Raw genomic sequence first — 17,103 nt, 5'->3', positions numbered from 1 at the left:
TGCGATATTGCAGAGTCGCGTCAACCAACACAACCCTACAACATCCAGAGCCTTAAGGAATGTTGTAGGGTTGTGTTCAATTTCCTTGGTTTCATTATTCACAATGTTTTGAGGCAATCTTATTTTTTCACAAATTCCATTTCAGAATATTTGACATGCAGTGATTGCAAAAATATTCGTATGCCTTAATCGTCTCCCATTTTGTCATGTCCAGTACTTTTTGTCAATTTCCCTGTATTTTGTTGGAAATGTGACAGACCAGAACAAAGTGGCACATATCTCTAAAGTAGAAGGAAAATTACATGGCCTTCATATTTTTTTGACAAAGAAATTATTTAGAATTGTCTTTATATAGCTCCATTCACTCAAAACCGTGCATAGCCACCTGTTGCTGCAAATACAGCTGTTTTTGAGGTTAGTATAATCTTTGAACATAAATAGCCTAAAATGTTGCTCATTCTTCTCTACACTATAACTCAAACTGAGTCAAATTTGATGGAGTGTCTGTGAAATCAGTTTTCAAGTCTTGCCTGTTTCTGCACTTTAGCTAGGTCATTCTAAACCACAGTCAATTTGTAGTCATGTTGTTGAGGGGCGTTCGTGTTCATACACACCTTTCACACACAGTGCAGACCCCCTGGGGGACACACTTCCGTCCCTTCATCCTCTATTTGGCCTTAATGAAACAGTCATGGAGAGAGCGCAACCTCTTTCTTGAGACACCCTCCTCTGTAGACAACAATGTAATTTCCATCTGGGATATTCGAGCCATTTGACAGTCTGTGTCAATGTGTCAATGAATGTAGTTGTTCATTGAATAATTGTACAAAATGTAAGTAATTCCTCATTGCATCTGATCAACAGTCCTCAAAAGTATTTGTTAGAGCTATACATAAGAAATATTTAAATGATTTGTACAATGCTTTGTTTTTTAAATTTTGTCATATTTAGTAAAGAGAGTTAATATTTGTTCAGGCCAGTTTTATTGTGAAACTTAGTTTTATTTTGAAAAGCTTACTTCCTGTTGAGCCTTATAATATATTAGAAAAAACACTGACGGCAGCAATATACATTTGGAGAGCCTCAAGACCTGGAGAGAAGCATGAACACATGACCCTAGAGATAGGCTACAGAGAAGCCAGACAGCTGCTTTATCAGCAATATGGCGATAATTTAAAAATAGCCATGGCTTACATTGAAAAGGCTTTAAAATGGCCACAGATAAAGACAGACAATGTTAAGGGCTTAAACGCTTATTCTCTCTTCTTGATTGGTTGTCAAAACACGATGCAAGATGTTGTCTATATGGAAGAAAAGGATAATCCAACAAATGTGAGAGCCATTCTGCCCAACTTGCCATATAAGATGAGGGAACAATGGTATAATGTGGCATTTGAAATGCAGGAGACCAAAGGAAGAATAGCAAGGTGCGCAGATCTGGTAGATTACATTGACAGACAAAGATCATCTTAGATCCATTGTTTGGTGATCACCAGGAAGTCAATCTATCTACAAAACAAAGAGAAAAAAGCTGTTTTGTGAGGAAATCAAAGGAAAGTACTCCAAGAAGTAGCAGTTTTGCTACAAGTGTTAACACAGAAAAACAGAAATTTTCACAGTCAAACCAAATCATAAAGACTGACAATGGCAAAGTATCTCAGAATAACTGTTTGTACTCGGACAAGAATCATACTCTTGACAACTGTGAAATGTTCCAGAAGCTAGCACACAAGGAAAAAATTGAAATCCATTGAGTAAAGATTGTTCAAGAAGATTGACATGTCAGTTATGTTTGTCCAAGCATCCTACACGTAAAAAGAGAAGAAACAGCACATCTGAAACTCAGGCCACTAGTGCCATAGGCCAGGAGATGTGTTGATAAACTGAGACTGGAAGCAAAGAAGGAGTTTTGGCCATTGTTACTGTAAAGCTCAAGTCCAAGAAAGGCACACGATAATTGAGAAATATGCCTTTATAGATTCTGGCAGTTCAGTGACTTTTTGCACAGAGAAGATCACGAGAGCACTGAACTTAAGAGGCAGAAAGACGGACATTTTGCTCCGAACTATGGGACAGGAGAAGCTTGTCCATAGTCACATCCTGTCAGAACTGGAAGTCAGTGGATTTGAAGAGGAAAGATAAATTGACCTACCTTCAGTGCTCACACAACATGAAATTCCTGTCACAAGATGTCACAAGATGATCTGCAGTTCATGAAAGATGTCGATCAGTCTTGTCAGCTCATCGACGGACATTACTATATAAGTCTTTCATTTAAGAACAAGTTGCAGTCTAGCTGAGCAGAGAGCCATCAATCTCAAGAAAAGATTAATAAAGAATCTGAGTTTCATGCTGACTATAAAGCCTTCATGTAGGCCTAAACAACAAATCAGTTAATCGCACGATAAATGAAAACTATCTACCTCATTTTAATTATCGGCTTTATCGTTTCTTCCGGCCTTTTTCTCTTTCTGTTATTGACACTGAATGAGAAAAGGCTCAACTCCGGTGCTCTCCACTGACTCCTCCCTTCCTCATTTCCTTAGTGTAATGCCCAGCGCACACTATACGATCTTAGAGTTGTCGGCCGATTGTCAAAACCTGAGATCACACATTAGCCGACAGAAATTCTAGGTATAACGGTTCGATCGGGTTCGTTCCTGCCGTGTGGTGTCCAACAATGGGCACAAAATAATGGCCACAAGTCCAGTGAACTAATTTTAAAACCAGGCATTAATCAATGCTTTACTACAGTCTACCTGCAATGCATGTGGCTAGTGTCAGTGTAAAGTCCTGACTGAATGAAAATCATTAGAACCTATTTACGTCACGTTAATGAAGAACAGCTGAAAAGTTGCCGGGTTTATCAACTGCGGTAGCAATTTTGCTCCAACTCCTCTCCTTGTCATTTCTATATTCTTTGAACAAACAAAATGTTGAATAAACATTAATGTTGTTTCCACATATCATCTCCAATGTTTGTTGGACTTCGGGTTGCTCCATGTCAGCTGTTTGGGATTCCTCTCCGTAATTTCCCCTCAGAAAGTACGGAGGAGAATCCGCACTTTCTGATTGGCTACCTGTCACATTCAACAGGCTGAGTTCTTGCTCCCAGTCGGGGAAAACCCCTGATTTAGATCAGAGCGACCACGACGATCTACCGTAACACACCACACACTGCAGGATGATCGGTTACGACAATCTTAGAACGGCCAAGGTTCTAAGGTTGTTGTAAGGGGAAAATCGGGGCAAAAATCGTGTAGTGTGAACTATTGCTTCAGGTAGTCGGATGTGCCCTATCTATCTAAATCTAATGATTATTGCAGGGCAACATAATATACAGACTTCATAATCTGCAGTCTTTTGGTTGAATGGAGTATTTATTTACACTTTGGCTTTATGTTGTTTAGTTTTTATTCAAGTACATTTTTTGTTAATGGAGACTGAGAATCCATTTTATTTTTGGTTGATTTGTTTATTTTGTTTATCAGTTCCAGTGTTTAGTGTTCTTTTGAAAATAAAGTCTATCTATCTTTGGCAGGAAATCACATGCATTATTGCATTATATGCGTTTCCATTAAATCAGTGTAAAAAGGTCTTCAAACAATATTATCGTTTATCGCAATAATTTTTGAGACAATTAATCGCTTAGCAAAATTTGTTATTGTGACAGGCCTACCTTCATGTATGACATCATAGCAAAGGGAGTGTATCATACAAAAAAGAAGAAAATCAGAGTTGTTTTTGACTGCACTGCCACATATCAGGGAGTTTCACTGAACAATCAATTTCTCCAAGGCCCAGACCTGACAAATACCTTGGTTGGAGTAAAGGGTTCAGGGTTTGTTCTCTTAACTTCAAACCTAACTCTTGTCACATGACACAACCCCAGTGAAATCTTTCATCTGATTTTACATGTCTTGCTTGTTTTCAGGCAGCCATTCCCAGCTGGTGATCGGGTGACATTTAATGGAAAAGAGTGTATCTGCCAGAAATGTACCCAGCCTCTGCCTGCCAACAGCCCGGCACCCATCCAGGCTGTTCACAGTTAGTACTGATTCCAGTTCCTGTCATAAACCTGAACTCTGTGTCCCACCCCATGAACTTGAATTTTCCCATAATGTCCGATATCACTTTTACTCCATGATGAAACTGAAGCTAACTTCATTCTATCTTCATCTACATGTGCTCTGTGCAGACTGCTGTGGTTGTGGGAGGGAGTTCAAGAATGAACAGTCTCTTGTTGCTCTGGACAAGCACTGGCACCTGGGCTGCTTCAAGTGTAAAGTGTGCAACAAGGTGCTCAATGCTGAGTACATAAGCAAGTAAGTTACTCTGGCTATTAACAGAGGTCCAGCGACCCTCTTTTTAATTGACTCTGTAAAAATGTTTTTGTGCTCAACCAAGAGTTGGTGTCAAGACTCTCTTGCATTTTATTTTGTGTGTCAGAAGCTGGAATGTTTTGGGAACCACTGCTCAACTGGAAGATTTCCAGAAGGTTTCTGGCATCTCCAAATCAAACATATCCCATGACAGTCAGACTATAAACTAAATGCAATGCAACATGTAAAATTTGCTGTAATATGTTCCTTCTAACTGCTATTAGCTGAGCGTGACTAGGAATGAATTAGCTCCTTCACCAGATTGACAAAATGTCTTCAAGAAAGGGTCACACAGACTTCTGGTGGCAAACAGCTCCTTTGTGTTCATGAAAAAAACAAAGGAGTTCTGTGTTGGCCATGGAACCACACAAACACACATATTATTTTCCTTCATCTTTACCAGGACTTTGTTTTGACTTCCATTCACCACTACAGCCTAATCCTAACCCAAAAACAACACTTCTCCTGTGGACCAGGCTTTGATTCTCACATGGATCAGTGTGTCCCCACAACGTATTTCGTGTTAGTAAAACGGTCCTTACAATGTATCAAGTACTATGCCACACACACAAACACACTCACACAAATCCAATAATCCAAATGCTTACAGCTTGTACATATACAGGTTATTTCATGAATCCGACCTGTTTACTTTGATGCCAGATCCAGTCTTGATTCAATCAAGTAATCTCCATCCATCTCCATCTTTTTTGAAATGCTGTCTTGTTACATGTAGGGAACTATTTCTGCATGTGGTATACCTGAAATGCCAAGATAGGACACTTTGTCTTGGCAAAGTGTCAAAACAAAGTGTCCTGGTTGGATATGTTAGACACTAGATTATCTGTGTGATATTAAGCATGTCTGTTGCTCTCTGCTGTCTCTAGATAATTTCTCATATGTTGTCCAAACAGAGATGGGATCCCCTACTGTGAGATGGATTACCATGCTATGTTTGGCATCCAGTGTGAGAGCTGTAAGAAGTACATCACTGGGAAGGTTCTGGAGGTATGCTGTTTTTCATATGATGAAAATTCTGTGCAGCGTGTTTCCCACTCCTTTTTATGGAGTGTCAAAGTTTTATGATTCAAAAAATTAGTGACTCGTTATATATTTATGTATACCTATCATAAATATATAATGTGAATAAATAAGTACATAAATAAATATATTATAGTGGATAAAAAATAAAGGTATCTATACACAAGAAAGAACATGTTCAGAAGAAACTTATAACATAAACGTCATTATTTTTAAAACATTCATTAATTGCAATTGAATTTATTACATCTCTTAAAGGCATGTATCAATATTTCAGTATTTATAATATAGAATTTATTTGTTTAATTAGTTCTATGAAAGGCCAGACTGACATGAATAAATAAGTCATTAAATGGATCATAAAATAAGTCAAATTAGTGATGAGTACATAAATCTATTATTTAATTATTAAAAAAATATTTACGATATGTAAAATAATTATTTTGCCATTCATTTAATTTTGCTATAGTTCCATACCATGCTTTGGGTGCATCAAAAATTAAATAATATCTATATTTTCTACCTGGAGATTGGTATACCTAAAGTTTGGTGTGGACATGTCTCCACCACAAGGCTACTGCTTTGCATTGAGTCAGGAATATCGGTGGTCAGGAAATTAACAAACAAAGAATCTCATAAAGGAATGCAATGTTTTGCTATTAATTGTCAACGTTACAACAGCAAGATAACAAGATCCAAGGAAATCACAATTTGCATGTCAGTAAAAGGTTTTAATTTAAAAAAATATACATAAAAAGTGGAGAGTAGGTTAACTATGCTGTAGCTTAACTTTGACAATCTTAACATACCCCAGCTGCATAGTTCAGTGTGTTTCGGTTCAGTTAGTACAAAAATAAATCAACCCACACATCTACTTTGTGGCAGATTATCAGTAGAGCAGGTGTTTAAATTAGCTAATCAACCACCACAAGTGTTGAGGCAATTACTTTTTAATGATCGCAAAATAAACAGCAAGCCTGAAAATTCAAAAAACAGAAATCTGTAGCGGGCTGAATGTTTTGGTATTTCTTTGTGTGGGAATTTTTTAGTGTGTTTTTTCTTATTTTAATTCCTAATACACTTGAACTTAATCTTTGCTCCTTCAACTCCTGGAGCTGTTGTTTGAAAGTTGCCTTGGCAACGGGTCTGTGTGTGACGTTAAGCTGACAGAATGGAAAAGAAAAAGAATACAATTGGTTTCAAGTTGTTCTCCTGGGTTTCTACGTCCCTGGACTAATTGCATCATTTGTTTGTAGAACGTGGCAATATTCAAAGCAATCATAAAATAGGATAAAATATTATATAAAGCATAGGAGTCAAAATTTGTTAACCATTTCTCCGACAGCAGCAATTAGGAACAATTATATTATTGGCCATTATAAAAGAGAAATTTATTTAATCCTCTACTGCATCTTGACAGAACTGACAGAAACCAAATTGTTTATATATCTACATCCAGAGAGAATACATAATTTACATGTCCAAACATCGGCACTTTTCACATATTTAACTTAAGCCACATATTAAAGAAATTAGATCAGCAATATGGGGGCTAGAACTATTCTTTGCGACAGATTACTGCTCATCCTGCATTGGAACCATATATGCTTTTGTGGACATAACGACATATACAGGCGTCCACCATCCCCAGGTGCATGTCACTAGCCATGGAGGCTAATAGAATAGAATAGAAGTACTTTATTCATCCCAGCAGGGAAATTACTTCACAGTTACAGCATAGAGACAAGACAAGAGACAAGACACAATAACAATGTCCGGGTGTTTAGTCTGGAGTTTGGCTGTAGTAGAGCTGATGACGTCACAGGCCACCGCTGCATCAGCTGATGGAGGAATGTAAACAGCGATCAAAATGGCGGAAGTAAACTGCCTCGGTAAATAACACGGCCGCATTCCCACAGCCAGAAGTTCAATATCCGGGCTACAAATCTGTTCCTTCACGTTAACATGACCAGGATTACACCACCTCTCACTCACATAAGTGCAATCCCGCCACCCTTCTTCTTCCGACTCTTGGAAAAGTCCCTGTCCCCCGCACCAAGGAAAATCCAGGAACCTCCACGCTGTATTCCGGAATAAGCAAGTGTAGCCAGGTTTCCGCAAAGCAGAAGATACTGCACTCCCAGTACTCCTTCTGGGTCCTAACCAGTGTCGTGAGTTCGTCTGTCCAATTTCCCAAAGACCTCACGTTCCCCACAATAATCGCCGGTAACGCTGGCCTGCGCCGTCTCCTCTTCTACCTCCGTTTAACTCCAGACCCACAGCCCCGTTGTCTCCTCTGTAACTCCTCCGGGACCACAGGCCCGTCTCCGGGCAGCAGCAGAGGCCCACACAGCGCAATCAGCCGTTCACGCGAGCAAACAATGCCGCTACTCCGCTGGGCGAGGTTCTCCGCAACCAAGAGTATAAAAAGTAGGAGACGAACGCGGAGAACATCAACAGAACCACATCCAGCCATTGTGGAAAGCCCAACTGATGATCCATGGGTTCTTCAAGCACGGATCATTAATCGGTTACAGCAAATATACACAGACAAACACACACAATGGGAGCTGCGTCTGCAGGCAGCCAGCTGCACCGGCGCCATCTTGACGAGGGGCGCCATCTTGATGAGGCAATATCCAATGCATATTGATGGTCACTCTACATCCCAACTGCCCCATCTAGTCCCAAACAAAATCCCACTGAAAATCTTGACGAGCTGAGACACAGTTGTGACATGCAGTGGTGTTTTCTGGCATGGACCATCACCCAAGGCAGCGCCGTGTTGGGGGGACGACATGAGCTGAATTTTGCAACTGTTTTCAAATGTAGGCAAGCATTGAGCAAATATACACACTAACTCCATAAATCAGAATATGACTGAAAAGTTATTTTTTTCAGTAATTCTATCACTAACTTAAATATGAGTGTCACAGCAAAGGGTCTGAATACTTATGACCAGGTGATGCTTCAGTTTTTCTTTTTTAATAAATTTGCAGAAATGTCTACATTTTTGTTTTTTTCTGTCAAGATGGGATGCTGAGTGTACATACATATAAGTGACAGATGTTTTAAAGATTAATTGGATGACTTAGTTTGAACATCTTTACATTTCTTAGTATGCTTAATTCCTGCTAAAATGTTTCTGTTTTCAAAAAGTATTGTTTATATAAGCTTCATCAGGATGTAGTTATACTGAGTTATTGAACATGACTGTACACTGTTAGACCTTTTATTGTAATTACCATTCTACAGTACCTTTACTGTTATGATATTTCACTGTTAATTTTTACTGAGTGTGCTTTACAGTTATAACTGCTTTACTGTAATTGTATTTTATAGGAAAGCTGGTCTACTGTAAACTTGTTTCACAACATAATGTCAGAGTTTTACTGTAAATTAAAGTTTACATTTTTTTTAATATAAGAATATTTTACCATAAACCGAAAAATTTCACAAAAGAAATTTTAGTCCAAGTACTGTGAATAACAGGTATTTATTTTCAGCAGATTTGTAGAAATAAAATCCATTTACATATTCGCAATGTCATAAAAAACAATGTCACAATACAATATAATGTGCTGTAAAACAACAAAACCATAGAACACATTTCCTACATCAGAAGAACTTTTATTCCATTTGTCAAACAAAATCAGTGGGATCCATCTTGTGGAAGCTGAACTGTAAAGAATAAGACAGACAATGTGGGAGGTCATGAGATGGTCAGGAAGTTATCTACGTTTTCAAATCGACAGGAAGTTGACAAATTTAGCTGAAGTGACAATGTTCACATGCATAAAATGTTTGTCATAAAGCAGCATTAAGTTGATAATTTGTTTAAAAAAAATCAATTGGACTGAAGTGATAATAGAAGCTGCATAAAGAATGAGCAGGACTGGCTTCACTTCAGGTTTTTGGATTGTTTATGGCAAAAGCAGTCAGTCAGTCTTCAGTAATTCAAAAGATTGCGTACTACAAATGTCCCCAAGGGGACGATGAAGTACAACAATCTTTTTAGTCATTTTGTTGGTGCTGACGGATTACTGCAAAAGTGTGCCTAATAAACTGAAAACTGCATAGTATAAAAATACACCACACTTAAACGACTACACACTTATACATTTCTGTGATTTATTAAGAGATGCAGCGACATCCACTTTTTACCACGGACACAGAAAAGATGCAGGCTACTCTAAAGGGCTATTGTGTAGGAATCACATGCCATTTATAAATAATCATTAAAATCAGATTAAAAAGGCTAAAGTAAAGTCAGAGCATGCAAGATAGGAGGAAAAGACAACAAAATAATAAACATTTACATTTGGTAAAATACTTACCTAGTTGGAAGTCCTCCATTCAAATTCAGCAAGTTGTTGGAAGAAGGTGGTGATCTGGGAGTTGACACTGACTACTTTCCTCTTGACAAGACTTCCCGTCTTGCGGCTTGTACCGACTTTGGCTGTGCATTTGGTACCAACATCTGGATTGATCCTCACAAAGAATCTTTTAACAGAAATAAAATATATTAATTGTATTTTTTAATGAAGACGTACAATACAGCAATCAGCTATGGTTCTTCATCATCAGTCAAACTGTCATTAAATTTAATTCATAAATGGCTTGGTGTAGAGTACTTGCTGTTGTATCATCTCCAGCGTTGTGGATGCTGACTCCTGATACTCCAGATTGAAGACAGAATATGACCCAAAAAAGACAGCAAGGACGCTGGCAAAGTCATGTAGTTGCTCAGGCTCGAAAAATACCTTCTCCTCCATACTGACCATCCACCGGGTTGCAGACATCGAGCTATTTCCTAAAATAGACAAACCCTTGTCAGGCTAACGCTAGTGAGTAAAAGTACAGACTACCATAACAATTACATACATTGCTACAAAAAAATTATAGTGATAGAAAATATTCCTCATACCATGATGATTACCCTTGGTGTAGTGGGTAAGGTCATTTCCATTTCAACAGACATCTTGGTGGAAGATACCTTTAAAACATAAAAGGAAAACTCTCTTAAATATGAATTACTGGTAGTAATTTATATTTAAAGGGCCAGTTCACCCAGATTACAACAGGTTTTTGAGAACCTCATCCCGGAGACTAGACTAGACTTTACCCCTACATCCTGCTACCACTCTGAAACAGCGGATGTGAATGACAGTTTGTGGGGCTAAATGCATTTTTTAAAGCATTACATTCCACAAGTGTTCAGTCTGACTTCTGCAATGGCGGTGACTCCTGTGCATGTGGGACCTGAATGCAGAAAATGTTCTGAAGGAAGCAGGACATTGCTCTATTCCACATGTAAACCGATAATTAGCTGTGTGTTGATGTTTCTTCACATGACTACAAAATTCTGTAAATTCTGAAGTACAAATGCTGCAGAATTTACACCTGTACATAGTTGCACCTGTTAGTACTGACTTAACTTTAAATTTGCAGGAGCATGGTTTAAACATGTGAACAGTCCTTATGTGTAACCAGGGTTGGAAATTAACTTTTTTGTCCACCTGCCACTGTGGCTGAACAAACTCAAAAAATAACAGAAACCACTTTAATGTTTTTCACCTTTGTCCTCATTTACAGACTCTTATACACTATGTTGGAGATGTAATGGTACTTTTGCAAGCTAACCAGCTGTAGCAAGCTCAAAGTTATAGATTAGGTTAGCTGCTTCTCTACATTTCCAGACTATTTTGTGGCTTCAAATATGTTTGAAGAACTGTCTTTTTACCTGTTGTCTTGTCTTTTGAAGAGATGAAGCTATGTTAGCAGTCAGCAGGACAGAACTGCACAGCCACTTGGAGGGAAAAAGCTTGGGAGTTAAAAAAAAAAGGTCATCTGAAGAAAAGAAAAAAAAGAGCAATGTTAGAAATTCATCCTTGCTGACCTATGTAGCTAATCTGCACTTTTAACATTTGCAAGATCATGGTTTAAACAAATGAACAGTCATTAGATGTAAAAAAAAAAAAAAGAGAAGGGGGGGGACCAATTATCAGTTAAGGTTATATTGTTCCACAAAGGATGTAGCAACAATGCTAACAGACACTCAGCACTGAGCTCATCTCAACCTAAAGCCGCCCGAGGAAGATTAAGCGGCAAAAGTCAAGCTAAAACCTTCAACGGTAAAATTAGCACCTTAGCTAACGTTAATTCTGAACCAGCTCAAAAAATAACAACATCATATTTTCCTTTCTTTCACCTCATTTACAGACACGTAACTTATAACGTTACAATATGCCAGTTATATAAAACACCAGAGTTAGTAACGTAAAGGTAACGTTATTTTACCAGGCTAACCAGCACAAACGAGCTCATGCTATCATGCTAAGTTATAGCATGATGCTATAAGTTACGTTAACTCCATCTAAAATGTACATTTCCAGACTAGGCTTTGGCTTCAAACAGTTTTCTAAGAAGTGGTTTTTTACCTGTCTTGAAGAGCTGAAGCAGTGTGAGCCCACAGCACGGAGACAGAGCTGCACTTGGAGAGAAAAAGCTGGTTGGAAGCGAAGCCACTCTTGATGACGTAGCTAGATAAACTGCATGTTAATGTTAGCTAGGATGTGAAAAAAACAAAAGTACATGCTCTCTTTCTGCCTTAAAAATATGTTAACTACTAAAGGAGTAAAAATACAGAAACAGGGAACCACGATGAAGCAGCTATGATGACCGTTGGAAATCAAATATAATTCTTACTGTATATTATAAGTACAGTACCACTACTGCAATGTGTAAACAGTAAATTACTGCAAATTCAAAACATACAGTAAGTTACTGTAATACTATGTACTATACCCATAATGCAATGCAAATTACAGTAACTACTTGTAAAGATGTCTTATGGTAGTTTTACTGGGCATTTTGTGGTATTTAACTGTAGAAAATACAGCAAAGGCTAACAGTGTACTCAGATTTAAGTTTTGGTCTTATTCTTAACTCCCCCATCCCCACCCACTCTTCCTCACAATGCGTCCCCACCAATTTGCAACACAAAGTTACACCCTTGGATACACCTCACTTTACATGAACATGTTTTGTTCATGTGGATTGAATGTTGGAAAGGATGCCCCAGTCTGTAGCTCCACTCTGTTTTATTAGTTTAAGTGAGTCTGTTCCCTCACCTAAATAGTCTCTTCCCTCTGGAGATACATAGAGGTGGAGGTGTACAGAGCACGGTGCTAGGAAGTAGTGATGGGAAAGGGATGGACTCAGTGGGTCTGCCAAACATCATGCCACATTTGCTTTTAGTTTCACATTTCTACTTTTACTTGATAGATCAGCCCTGCAGGACTTTGAAGGAAACAATTTCTCCTTCGTGCAGGCTTGGATTTCAACAAAGGAAGGATTTGATAATGGTAGTATCTACTTTCCTGTCTACTCATATGTTCCATGTTTAAAATTCAAACCTTTTCCGTCCATTTGGTGTCTCAGTGTTTCAAAGTCAACATCCTCTCTTCTTACGCCCTATCCATCATTCAGTGGAATGATCTACTGTGGTTCAAATATGAACTCTTTGCATGGCCTCCTGTACCTTCTGAGGATTTTCAAGTGCCAGACCTGTCGACCCAATTCCACCTTGACCTACAGTCTCTTTGCTCATTTAATTTCAGCGCATATCTGTCCCCGAATGCCTTCGCTCTCCATCTGCTATCCATTTGTTTCAGACAAGCACTAAACAGTATGTTACCCAAGAAACAGGGCATTGGTGTTCCTGATTTCTGCTGTTTTTTTCAGCTCAGATGATGCAGCAAAGCAGAGCAATTCCTGACAGATTTTATTTTTTTTAAACCCCTCCAGGGGGTCTTTTGTGGGCTCTAGTGTCCCTTATATGACAGTGGGCTGACAGGAAACGGGGAAGGAGAGAGGGGAAGACATGCGGCAAATGTCGTCGGGTCCGAGAGTCGAACCCGCGACAGCCGCTCCAAGGACTCAAGGCCTCCAAATACGGGTCGCGCTAACCACTACGCCACCACAGCACGCCCCCCCTGACGGATTTAATGAGTTCACTGCAGGGCTTGTCTCTATGGAGTTGTTGAAATTATGGGTGAGAGCAGAGAGCAAGAAAATTTGCCAGGAATGATATAAATTTACTTAGTTTCATGATGCACTGATTTATTATGAAGTGTTTCTTTTTTGCAACAGAAAGCATGACAAAAGAAAGTGTAGTGTACTGTGGAGGTTAGGGACAAATTGCTTAAATCTGTAAATATTTGATACTCCTTTTAGAAATATTTTACTATCATATTTTAGGTGACATTGGCTAGTTTGATTTTACTATCAAACTAGCCAATGTCACCTAACCCGAAACAAAACAATACCAAGACTTTTAGGGCCAGAGATCAAAACCGATGTAGGGCGAAACCAGGTCAAGACAAAAACCAGCTCCCCCAAAATGTTGGTACAGAGGCAGATTGCCAACATTAGCTAGCTTACTAGCTATGTATTAGCAAGCAACTTATACATAGCTTGCTTGGAGTTGAATTGGTACATGCAATGAAAGCAAGCATGCAAATAAATAAATTGGGCAATATTCTTGCAAATAAGTAATATTTCCCTTATTGTGGCCTTGATTGCTCTTGAAAATGTCAGAGACTGAGACAAGACGGAGTACAAATGCAATCGAGACTATCAAAAAGTGCTCTCAATTCCAAAAGCGTTCTCCAGTAATACAGCAGTAGTTCCAACATTAATATCCAATAATACATACATTGGAAACCATCTTTTTTTAAGGTTTTGTTGGCTCTAGTGGCCTTTATTTGAAAGTAGTTTGACAGGAAACAGGGTAATGAGAGAGGAGGAAGACATGCGGCAAATGTCGCCAGGCCGGGAATCAAACCTGCGACCACAGCCACGAGGACTAAGGCCTCAATATGTGGGTCGTGTTTTGCCCCTGCACCACCACAGCACCCCTGTAAACCATCTTAGCACTACAGCAGAAGCTGACATTATAATCCTTATAATGCTCTTAGAAGTATAATCAGTATCTAGGAAATCAAATGTCGCTCTTTGATTACTTGCTTTTTAAACATCAGCCAGTGTCAAGTATCATTGTGCCTAAGTATTTCAACTTCCTAATTTGCATTTTCTTTGGAATAATTATTCTAGGTATGCGTGATGACAGAGGTCGCGCTAGACTTTTATGTTATGTGTTATTTGACGGACAGCATTAAAAGAAATTGGTAATTTACAATTTTTACCTTTCACATTATAATCATATTAACATTAGGCTATTTAGCTGCATTTTTATGCGGTTTAGTTAATATTCACCTAGTTGAACCGTGAATCCAGATCCCCTCATACATAAAGCAGATAAATTAATCTAAATTTTTCTCCTAGTGACACAAACCACTGACTGTGGCCCCAATAACTTATAATAAATTAAATTAAACAGGTCCACTTAAATTACCAGCACTTCACCCCGCTGGGTTCTGAACGCACAACCTCACAAATTTCTCCTGGTCGCATCTGCACTAGTTCATCAGTCAGTTGGATCTGACTGATCCAAACCGATCAATTGAACTCCGCAAGTTTTTTACCCTATGTCCAGATGTACGCTTTTACGAGGATCTTTTTTTTTTTTGCGTGGTTTCACTTCCCCGAAATGGACAGGTGTTACGTCTGCCGCGTTCCTCCTGAGCGCCGCTTGAAACTGCAGGATGAGTTCAGTTTAATTCTTCGCAGTGGCGGAGTCGCGTCCGCATTAGCTGTGCAGCGCAGTGCACATGTTATGGTCTAAATAACTTCTGCACTTTTATTTATTTCCTCACAATAAACTACCAACATTGCATTCTCTTTAGTTTTCTCTGGTCTGTAATGGAGACTGGAATTAAAGGCGTCATGCACATTTGAACCAGAGGCTCCAAAGCATCCTGTCCATAACTTTTCAACAATCTATAATATCTGCCCATCATGTGCACCAGTCAAGGGTGTTAATTATAACCTGTCAAATGACGGACAGGCTTTAAATTTTCCCATCGTTTAAAAAGGAAAACAGTCAAATACGGAAAATATTCCATTAACGCGACCTCTGATTGAGAAAGAAAATCTATGAATAGACAAATTCACTGCAGCATGAGTTTGTCTCTGCAAACAGAGCAGAGGCATTGGATTATCATCTGTCTAATGAGAGGACACTGTGGTTCAGCAGAATCAGATGCAGATCATGAGATGTTAGGAATTCTACTCAAAAGCCTTATTTTTTATTTGAAGCATTGGGGATCTGAGCACAATATCCAGTGAGTTCAAAGACCTGTGTTCTGACTGCATCAGCCTGATGATGGATATGACAAATGAGTGTTTGGTTTAGTTTGTCACAAAACTAAACCAAACACTATAATCTATAATGGTGAAGTTTTTTGTTTTTTGTTTAAGAAAGGTGTGTTCTTCCTTGCCTTTACTTGTTTTACCTTTAAATGAGCAAACCTTGCAAAATGAAAAGCCTCAAAGACTCTCCTTGTTAAAGGATGTTCCAGGTTTCATTTTTCACAAGAACTATTGGAATTGTTACTAAAAGGAACTTGCATACAGAAATTCACAAGCATATCGCCACACTTTAAGGGATATAACACTTACAACAATTCATGAAGCCATAATTCAGTCTGTACAATATTCATACATCACTGTAGTGGTTTGGCTCATCCACAAAACAGGACAGGTCCAAGCTCCAACAAAATATCAGATCTCATTATATCATGATCATCAAGGCTGATCTTCTCTCCAGTCATGATTTGCACCAGTCTAAGTTCAGGAGAAGGGCAGCCAACATCTCTGCAGACCCAACACATCCTGGACACAGCGGTTTATACTTTTACCTCCAGATCACCTAACAGTCAGAGTACATATGTACGCGCGCACGCATGCACACATACATACATAACATAACATAGAACCCAGTGGTTAAAAAAATATCTCCAAGTCTGAATATAACTGACAAATCCATCATATCCATAGCAATTTTCCTCAGACTTCTGACACAATATTATTCCCATTAACTTCTAGATGTGAAGCCAGCACATGACAACCCTGCGTTAAACATACGAGTCATGAGAAATGGAGGGTCACAGAAAGGCCGTTGAAATGATCTACGAAGGACCTTGCTGGAAAGTTTGAACATGTAGTTGCATTCATGCAGCCAAAGGAAGTTTTTACTTTCTTGCTTCTGCAATCATTACACTGGTACATTGCTGTCTTTGCTGTACAATAGCTCCACCTTGTGACTGATAAAACATATTGACCAAATCTCTCTAGTCTTGTTTCTATGAGTTTGCTTTGGTAATCGAAAGAAATCTATTTCAAATAGCACGGTGCACCTCACCTTGGCAGTCAAAGACAATGCCTTGATATCTATAAATTGGAATTTAGAAAATAAGAATACTGTACAAGTTAGGAGAGAATTTTTAATGGGTATAGTAACATTCCATTTGTGATTCCTCTGAATATTCCACTGCACCAGTCTAATGTCATTCTTTTGGTCAACAGGCTGGAGAGAAGCATTACCACCCCACATGTGCCCGATGCGCTCGCTGTGAGCAGATGTTTGGAGAAGGAGAAGAAATGTATCTGCAAGGTGAGGGGCGGCTGTCACATGCTGGACTCACATTTTTGGATCCGTTTTTATCATTTTATTTCCCTTTTCTTCCCACAAACAGTAAAACACAGTGGTCAGCAA

At 38.8% G+C, this 17,103-nt stretch overlaps 1 protein-coding gene and 1 long non-coding RNA gene across 12 annotated transcripts in view; one reads left to right on the top strand and one right to left on the bottom strand.

Annotated features, from left to right (window-relative positions):
• Positions 1-17,103, top strand: part of ablim2 (actin binding LIM protein family member 2) — a 134,939-nt gene that overhangs the window by 83,122 nt on the left and 34,714 nt on the right. For all 11 annotated transcript variants that reach the window (XM_023346297.1, XM_023346298.1, XM_023346301.1 and 8 more), the window contains exons 4-7: positions 3,935-4,047; positions 4,199-4,325; positions 5,297-5,390; positions 16,914-17,001. In XM_023346297.1, coding sequence (XP_023202065.1) covers positions 3,935-4,047; positions 4,199-4,325; positions 5,297-5,390; positions 16,914-17,001 — 422 coding nt within the window. The remainder of the gene's footprint in view (positions 1-3,934; positions 4,048-4,198; positions 4,326-5,296; positions 5,391-16,913; positions 17,002-17,103) is intronic.
• On the bottom strand, positions 10,085-11,250 carry LOC111610972. The gene is made up of 3 exons (XR_002753840.1): positions 11,167-11,250; positions 10,351-10,419; positions 10,085-10,236 (listed from the first exon to the last, which is right to left on the bottom strand). It is a non-coding gene; the product is annotated as an uncharacterized LOC111610972 (long non-coding RNA).

The sequence above is a fragment of the Xiphophorus maculatus genome, chromosome 14 (genome assembly GCF_002775205.1).
Source record: "Xiphophorus maculatus strain JP 163 A chromosome 14, X_maculatus-5.0-male, whole genome shotgun sequence".
NCBI classification, from domain to species: domain Eukaryota; kingdom Metazoa; phylum Chordata; class Actinopteri; order Cyprinodontiformes; family Poeciliidae; genus Xiphophorus; species Xiphophorus maculatus.
Note: the sequence above shows the minus strand (reverse complement) of the source record. Positions and strands in the feature narration are given on the sequence as shown.